Source organism: Sus scrofa, chromosome 2, assembly GCF_000003025.6.
Source record: "Sus scrofa isolate TJ Tabasco breed Duroc chromosome 2, Sscrofa11.1, whole genome shotgun sequence".
Taxonomy (NCBI): Eukaryota; Metazoa; Chordata; class Mammalia; order Artiodactyla; family Suidae; genus Sus; species Sus scrofa.
Genome location: NC_010444.4, coordinates 150,030,184 through 150,039,088, shown reverse-complemented (window position 1 = coordinate 150,039,088; position 8,905 = coordinate 150,030,184). Strand labels below are relative to the sequence as shown.

The 8,905-nt window shown below is 48.8% G+C and overlaps 1 protein-coding gene across 2 annotated transcripts; it reads right to left on the bottom strand.

Annotated features, from left to right (window-relative positions):
• Positions 3,498-6,440, bottom strand: ADRB2 (adrenoceptor beta 2). Of its 2 annotated transcripts, XM_021081158.1 has the most exons (2): positions 5,782-6,440; positions 3,498-5,526 (listed from the first exon to the last, which is right to left on the bottom strand). In XM_021081158.1, the coding sequence occupies exon 2, from the start codon at positions 5,291-5,293 to the stop codon at positions 4,037-4,039; it is 1,257 nt and encodes a 418-aa protein (XP_020936817.1). In that variant the 5' UTR covers positions 5,294-5,526; positions 5,782-6,440; the 3' UTR covers positions 3,498-4,036.

The following is an 8,905-nucleotide window of genomic DNA, read 5'->3' as shown; positions in this document are numbered from 1 at the left end:
TCCTCCTTCCAATTATATTTGCACTGTCCGTCAAGTAGGGATTAGCACAGCGCTGAATTTAGTGACGGTTGTTCTGTCAACGGAAAGCATCTTTCACAGTGTGTTGACCCTCCCTGCTCTCTGCTGGCAGAAGGTCGTGTCCCCTGCCCTACAGTGCTCGCTCGAAATGGACAGCACATTATAGGGCCAGCTTGTCCTGCCCAGTGTTCCATAAGGTCAGCTACCTGCTCGATGGAGGAAATCTTCCACTTTTGGAACCAGACAGTGAATCTGCCAGGGCACGAGGCGGGCTGTATTTCTGCTTTCTCCTGTGCTTGTTTTACTGTTTCACATCCTCTTTTCAATTTGGCCTGATTCTCTGATGAAAAGACAAAGCAAAGACTCAGAGAAGCACACCAGGCACTTCAGCAACTGGCTTCCTGTCTCAGTCCCCAGCGCACCCTGCAGTCACATGCTTCCCGGGGAACATTCCTCTGTCCCCGACCCACAGCCATCTCCCTCTTCTCTCAGCAAGGTATTGCATTTCCAGTTCTGACATGTGTTCCTGCATGTATGGTGAACTGCATCATGCCACTTCCTGTTTGCATGTGTGCAAGGAATCACATGGACCTGGGTTCCAGTCTAAACGCTGCAGCTAGCTGGTTGTGTGGCTTTGGCAAGGGACTTAACCTTTCCCCTCATTTGTTAGATGAGGACGGTTTTGCTACCTACTTCCTAAGACTGTCAAGGTTACATCATGCCTAAAAGCTGCCTGTTACAATGCTGAACGTTTAGTAATATTTCATAGACGGTATCTGTGTAGTATTACTAGTATTATGCTCCAGAAATCAGAGATTGAAACCGGTATTTTTCTCCTGCTGCACACAGTAGTTGTAAATAACTCCTGGCGGATTCTGGTCAAGCTTCTCTTGGTAGGAGGTGCATCAGAAACATTCTAAGCATCATTTAACGACAGGTCCTACTTCCCAGCTCCCTTTCCCCCAGGACCCTTCTGCCAGTAATGATCTCAGTGAGGAGGCCCACCCTGTTCTGCCACTTTGCACATCTGTCAGCTTGCATCTCAGGATAAAGTTCTCACTTGACAGACTCCAAGAACTTGCTGTCCAGGCAAAGACAACTTTATGATGATGCATCCAACACACACCTTACGTAACCAACCTGTCAGTAAACAGGGACAGATGCTGGCAAATGCCCACTCCCCAAAAGAAACAAAACGGGATGAAAGGAGATGGAAAGCAAGCAACTGAGATAGGCCTTAAAGGCTCCTGATTGTCAAAACCCTTAAAACTGATCAGAGTTCTTGTATTTAAAGTATTCCCAAACAGACATGAATTAGGCTAAAACTCCCTTTTAGCTGGAAGTTTATGAAGTAACGTCATAGCTGAGTTTTTAATTAAAACTACATTAGATAATCCTCTAACCAAAAGAGTATGTATGTATTATTGTCCATGGGAGTTAGACATGATGATGGTAAGGTTTCCAACCTTTTTTTAAAATAAGCCTATGGTAAATTTCTACCTGGAATGGCTTGAAATTTCTGGCAGGTCATAAAGAGTTAAGGAATCTCCCAGTTTCCCTAAATGCTGAGAAAAAGGAATGATTCTCTTGTCCCTACTGCACATTATTTGTTTATTGCCTGTGTTTTGTATTACGGACCTGAAAGAAATGTTAACATCTGCAGAAATGAATTGGTTAATGTGCCAGTCCCAAGGAAAAGCTTCCGCGATTGAGAGTGAGGGCAGAATCCCATGATAATGTGGTAGAGAGAATACACCAATTCTGGGCACGACAGCTGGGTTGCCTGGCATTAGCCCTGACTCTGACATCCTTGGCTTCTTACCTTGGGCTGATCTTCCCCCTTCTCTTTGGATGTCAGATGCTTTCTGTGCTTTCTCTTCCAAGTCTGAGATCCCCTGAGCCTATGAGGAGTGTGAAGATTAGCTGGAGAAGTTGCCTGCATCTCTGAGTGTAGGGCCCAGAGCAGGGGAAGCATGTGATAATGGGTATGAAAGCCCTTGGAGAAAAAGCAGAAGTGCTGAACGGCACACTCTCCAATGTGTGGAGGCATATTCTAGAAAAACAGGCTCCCAACTTTCTCCTGAGAGCTCAGTACTCATCCAGACACCCCATCACTGCACTGAGAGGAAGTAGAGAAGACACATGCTTTTCTGGTCGGAGACCTTGGGTGGGAAGGGAAGGGAAGGGAAGAAAGAAGTGGAGTCAGCTTCATGAGAGTGTGAAGTGGCAGTGAACCTGCAGGTTGATCTCTCCAGGCTGGCGTTGCCAAGGAGGACGATCTACTCGGTCAAACCTGGGCCAAGCGCTGGCTCAGACACCCAGGCAAAAATAGAAAGGGGTGGGAGAAGAAATGTGTTTACTTTTGTGATTTTCCCTTACTGCCTCTTGACAGTATGATCGTCTCTCCACAAACAGGCAGTCGCGGCTCATGGGCCTTGCCTTCATGGATAAACCCTCCCCAGCAGCTCAGTCTCCCCGTCCGTGTCTGGGCAGCAGGGGAGTAGGCTTGGAAGGAGGGGAAGAACATTGCCCTGGGGTCTGGGTTAATGGCGAAAAAAATCCCTCTCTGACGCCCTGCAAAATAAAGTGGTTACATTAGGCAGAATCTAAAAATCTGTTTAGATTTTTGAAGTTTAAAACTGAGGTTCTCAACCAGGGGAAATTTCATTCCTTAAGGGAGGGGTATTAGGAAATGTCTGCAGACATTTTTGGTTTTCACAACTCAGGAGGTGTTCCTGGCGTCTAGTGGGAAGAGGCCAGGGATGCTGCTGGACACCTGGCGATGTATAGGACAGCCCTCAACATTGGAGAATTATTAGAATTATTAGCTGAAAATGTTAATCTTGTGAGGTTGATAAATCTGGATTTATACTGGAGACTAGAGTCGGGGAAGGGGGGACAGGACGCACAGCAGGACAGAGAAGGAGGGTTCAACCCTGTTTCTCGGTCATGAGCTGTTCACCAGTTAAGTGTTCTCCAGCTTTCCCCCTACATCCCATGGCCTTTTTATTTCCCTTGGAGTTACCAGGCTTTGAGTATTTTCACAAGAACTTCCTTATCCTTAAAATGCCAAGCCCTGGTGTACTACAAAGATCTCTACCCTAAGACACGGTAAAGATAAAAACAAGCAGAAACCAGCAGAACTGAAAGGTGGGTGGTGAGGGCACACAGAGGGACATAACTCTGTTCCTATGAGTCAGTGTTTCTGATGTAACGACACAGAACACTGCATAGGAAGAGCGAGATGAACTACGCTGGGAGCGGACAGACTGCTAGGGGGACATCAGCAGTAGGAGAGAGACAGGTTTGCAGCCGCAGATTCAAAGGCAAACAAAAGGGTTAAGCAATCAGTGCATGTCATTCCTGTGTCATTCCACATTAAGTCACTGGGCACTTATTATAAATAGTTACCTGCGGTTTCCAGTGGGGGAGGAACCACACTCCAGTCAAGGGGTTTTGGAGAAACAGGTGCAATGAAGTCATGGTCAAACAATTTATTTACTGTAAACTTTAGACTTTGCTCAGGAAAACAACCAAAGCTGCCCCTCAAATCCCTGCCTACAACACCCCGTTTGAGCAAATAAGAGGGGTGGAGAGAGTCCATGTTCACAGCTGAAAGGTCCGAGAGACTCAAGATCCTCCAGTCCAAGGGTGCAGGAAGGAAGGTCTCCTTCAGAAACAAATTGCCAGCAGCAATATATTACCCCTAATACTTGATCAATGAGGTAGATATGCGGAAAAGTCATCAAAACATACCAGCCCCACGTCCTCTGGGACCGAAGGCCTGCAGACATAAACTTACACAAGTTCCATGCAAAGAGGAACTGAACTGTACAAGAAACAATCACTCAAATAATGTTTTCTCTTTTTTACAACTTAAAAAAATAAAAAATAAAAAGGCAGAAGGATGTTCCTCCTCCTGCACATCTCTATAGACGTTCATTCTAAATTCATCACACTCGAGTTGTTTAGTGTTTGGCTGGGAGGGAAAGGGGCGCTTAGAAAGTAGACACCTGCATCACAGCATGGAGTCATTTGTACTACAGTTCCTCCCCTGTGAATCAGTGCTATCATCGGGCACAGTACCTTGCCGGTGTGCACAGCCTTCCGGGCCTGGGGGCTCCTCACACAGCCGTTCGCTGTCTTTCTCCTCCCCCAGGTAACAGCCACTCTGTTCCCCTGTGTAGTCAGTCCTACCGTTGCTGTTGCTGGAGCAGCCGTTCCCATAGGCCTTCAGGGAAGACCTGTGCAGGCACAGAAGCTCCTGGAAGGCCATCCTGAAATCTGGACTCCGGCAGTAGATGAGGGGGTTGAACGCCGAGTTGACGTAGCCCACCCAGTTTAGCAGGATGTAAACTTCCTTGGGGATGAGGTTGTCATGGATCCCGTGCACAATGTTGACGATGAAGAAGGGCAGCCAGCACAGGGTGAACGTCCCCATGATGATCCCTAGCGTCTTGAGGGCTTTGTGTTCCTTCAAGCAGAACTTGGAGGACCTCCGATGTCCCGGCCCGCTCCGCCCATCCTGCTCCGCTTGGCTGAGGTTCTGGGCGTGGAAGCGGCCCTCAGACTTGTCGATCTTCTGGAGCTGCCTTCTGGCTACTTGAAAGACCCTGGAGTAGACGAAGACCATGACTACCAGGGGCAGGTAGAAGGACACGATGGAAGAGGCGATGGCGTAAGGCTGGTTGGTGAAGAAGTCGCAGCAGGCCTCCTCTGCATAGCAGTTTAAGGCTTCCCGGTGGGTGGCCTGGTACCAGTGCATCTTAATGGGTAAGAAGGAGATAAGGCCCGACACGACCCACACCATCAGAATGACCACCCGGGCCTTGTTCTTGGTCAGCAGGCACTGGTACTTGAAGGGGGACGTGATGGCAAGGTAGCGATCCACGGCGATCACGCACAGGGTCTCAATGCTGGCCGTGACGCACAGCACGTCAATGGAAATCCAAAACTCGCACCAGAAACTGCCGAAAGTCCACATTTTCATGAGGATGTGGCTGGCCCCAAAGGGCACCACCGCCAGGCCCATGACCAAGTCAGCACAGGCCAGGGAGGTGATGAAGTAGTTGGTGACCGTCTGGAGACGCTCGAACTTGGCGATGGCTGTGATGACCAGCACGTTTCCAAACACGATGGCCAGGACAATGAGCGACATGACGATGGCCATGCCCACCACCCATGCCTCGTTCCGCTCCTGTGGGACGTCCTGGTCCGGCGCATGGCTTCCGTTGGGCGCCAGCAAGAAGACGCTGCGGTTCCCGGGCTGCCCCATGGCGCGCAGGCGGGCAGGTGAGCGCGCTGGCAGCCGGCGCACCCGCCGCGCCTCAGCGGGCCGACCTCCGGCGGGGGGCTGCGGGCAGCGAGCGGGCGCCTAGAAGCCTCATTCAGCGGCCGTGGGGTGGGTGTGGAGGGGGCGCGTGGTGCACTCAGCTCCCGGGGTGCTCGAGGCTCGCAGTGCCGGCGGGTCTCTGCCTGCGCTCCGGAGAAGCCGCCTCGGAGTGCGCGCTGCCCGTTATGTGCACAGGACTTGAGGGGAACTGCCCTCCCCGTGACGTGCTCCAACTTGGGACCAATGGCGCGCGGGAAGCCCCAAAGGGGCGAGGCCCCCCCCCCCCCCCCCGCCCCTTCCCTCCCTCTCCCGCCTCCTCCTGGGGCTGGCCCGGGCGGGGCCCCGCTGCTCCCTGCCGGCCGGTCGCCACTCCCTCCAGGCTACCCAGGCTGGCCCCAGGGCTGAAGCTGAAGTTGGGGGGTGCCGCTTACCAGCGAGCTGGGAGCTGCGCAGTCTTCTGTGGCTGCTACCTGCCTGCCCGGGCTTGTCGTGAGGCCTGAGGACCCTGGGCAGAGGGTAGTGCGCAGGCACTCCCTCCTATTCGGAAATAGACGAGAATGAGAGTGCCCGCCAGGACACGCACGGACAGGCACAATTCACCTGGCAGACGTGCACGGACTTAGACGGAGCCACAGCCACCGACACGCAGACACACCCATCCAGCACACCGACAAGCACACGCGCGTGCGCGCACGGACACACACACACACACAAGCAAATCGGCGCAAAGTCAACCTTAACTAACGCAGAGACGTGGTCAGGAACAAACCCAGCAGCACCCAGAACCACAAAGTCATAGGCACACACGAAAAGAAGTAAACAACACACTAAGGGCCACGTGGAGGCAAGCCGGGAGTCACAGCCAAGGACGTCCCCACCCATGTTCTACAAACCCTTCTCCGGCACCCTGGATCTCCGTCCTTTCCTCCCCAGCATGCGGACATTTCGCATATTCCCTTTCAAACATTTGGCGAGACCTCAGGAGGTGACTTCAGCAGCTGCCCATTTCCTCAGCTCGCTCGCTGTCAAGGACTTTCGGTGCTCTCCTTGGGAATCTGCAGGCACTGAGACAGGCTTTTACGCTTGGGATTTCATTCAGACCTGGGCTATCCATGCGTGTGTTTGGGGACAGAAAGAGAAAGTTGTATGCTTTAATTTTAATTCTAGTGAGTGTGGCATCACTCCTTCATTATCTGTTCAAGTGAAAATGTACTGAAAATAGAATAATTTTTCTTTGAAGCTCTACTTCATTCATGCCTGGGCAACTAGAAAAATCATCTGCTGGGTAGTTTGGTGATCCGAGCCATATGAAATTGCTGCTATTCTATAATCTCTGCTTCTAAAACATGGCAATTTATTATGGTTCACATTACTAAGAATGTGTAACATTAAAAATGTTTTGAGGCGTTCCCGTCGTGGCGCAGTGGTTAACGAATCCGACTAGGAACCATGAGGTCGCGGGTTCCATCCCTGGCCTTGCTCAGTGGGTTAACGATCCGGTGTTGCCATGAGCTGTGGTGTGGGTCGCAGATGTGGCTCAGATCCAGCGTTGCTGTGGCTCTGGTGTAGGCTGGCAGCTACAGCTCCGATTAGACCCCTAACCTGGGAACCTCCATATGCCGCAGGTGCAGCCCAAGAAATGGCAAAATGACAAAAAAAAAAAAAAAAAAAAAAAAAAAAAAAGGTTTGAAACCACAGAAAGGAAAAGGTATTTTTTCTTAAAAAAGTCAGACCAAGCTTCAGACGAGGTCATTTTCCATGAAATATTAGCCTTTGCATCTGGCATGTGACTTCACTGTTAAAAAGAAATTAATTTTCAGGGTTTGATTTTTACATGTATTAGTAGTGTCTTTGAAGAACTGAAAGTGTTTCACTCAGTGTAACCAAACATATTTTCTAGATTACATAATAACTTAACAATGGCTAACATTTATGAAACATTCTGCTATGTGCTTTTCATGCATTATTCCATTTCATCCTTCCCACAGTCGCCTGGTGGTGTGTGTGCTGGGGTGGGTGGGGCGGATAGTTATTTTTAATTTAATTCACAAAGGGGGCTGGAAGAGGAGAATAGCTTGCCCACAGGCACAGCCTGGCAATGCCAGGCAGGAGCTGAACCCAGTTCTCCCTGATTCTAAAATCTCTTTTTTAATCCTTTCAATGTACTGCTTTACCATGTGCAGAACAGAGTGGAGGGTAGAGAAGGATTACAACTGGAATTGGAATACTGCATTCCAGTTTCTTTCTAGCTCACATTCCTTAGGCAAATCCAAAATCTGGAGCCTAATTTCCTCTATGTCTAAATGTGCAATAAAGTTGCTTCTTTTGAGCTAAATGAGAACCAAATGATGTAATGATAAATGAGATAGTGCTTTTGCAAGTAAAAACTTCACTCAAGTAGGGTTATAAATGAGATTGATATAAATTACTGAATAGTCCAGAATATGTTGTTAGTGTTCACTAGTGGACACTGAAGTACTTTAGGACAAAAGGACTTGGGCATTTACTCCAGAACTCAGAAGCAAAACCACATGCCCTGTTTAACTTCCTTCACTAGCAGAAATTGTTTTTGCATGACAAATGCCTTAAAACACAAATATTTCCCATAAAAGCCACAGATATTAATTAAGGATCTATTATGCTCACATAATTTTCAAAATACACCCGTCCCATATTTGTGTTTTCCAAAATTGGCTCTGGCAGGATGCATTTTAGGAAGAGGCCTTGTTTGTTATGCAACATTTCTTTAAATACATGTCTTCTCTGGAATTGTAGAACTGAGCCATTTAAAGCTTCTGTCCTATTTGTGATGCTGTGCAATAAATAAGCATATTGTTTAACTCTCTTATAACCAAAAAAGAAAAAAGAGAGTCCTTTTAGAACAAACCTCATGGATCATTTAGGCATACACATAAGTCATTAAAAATTTAACTTTGAATATTTTGGGAAACACCTTTGAAAAAAGCCACAAACTCTAACTCTAGAAGGGAAGACGGCTTGGCTTACATCAGCACCATTCCAGACCTTTGCCCCACCAGCCCCGCCAAAGGGACAGTACCTTCCCTTCTCATTCTGTTCCCCTTTGTCTTCCCCGCATCACCGAGTCTTTTCCCGACCTTCTTTTAGAGTTGTAGGCTTAGAGATAGTTGGAGCAGCAGAGAATTTACTAGACCCTTTACTTTATTCCTCCTGCTCCTCCAGTTTGCAAGTGAGGGACTAAAGTGCAGGAGCCAGAAGTGCCTGGTTGGAGGCAGCAGAGAAGAGGGAGTCTAGCTCGCTTCCTGGCCTCACATGTTTTCACTGCCCACCATCACGTCTTCATTCCCCCGCAGAAGACTGTGACGAGCACAGCGTTTTGGGCACAGCTTTAGTTGAACTGGAAAGTTCTTTGTAGACCAAAGACACCTGCATCTGACATGACAAAGCAGGCTCTATTATGGTGATCGATAGTGTCTAATTACATACTTTTTTTTTTTTTTTTTTTGGTCTTTTCTAGGGCCGCTCCTGCAGCATGTGGAGGTTCCCAGGCTAGGGATCGAGTCGGAGCTGTAGACG

What these genes read in the sequence shown, in the direction of transcription:
- ADRB2 (XM_021081158.1), bottom strand. Translation starts at nt 5,293, where the DNA reads ATGGGGCAGCCCGGGAACCGCAGCGTCTTCTTGCTGGCGCCCAACGGA.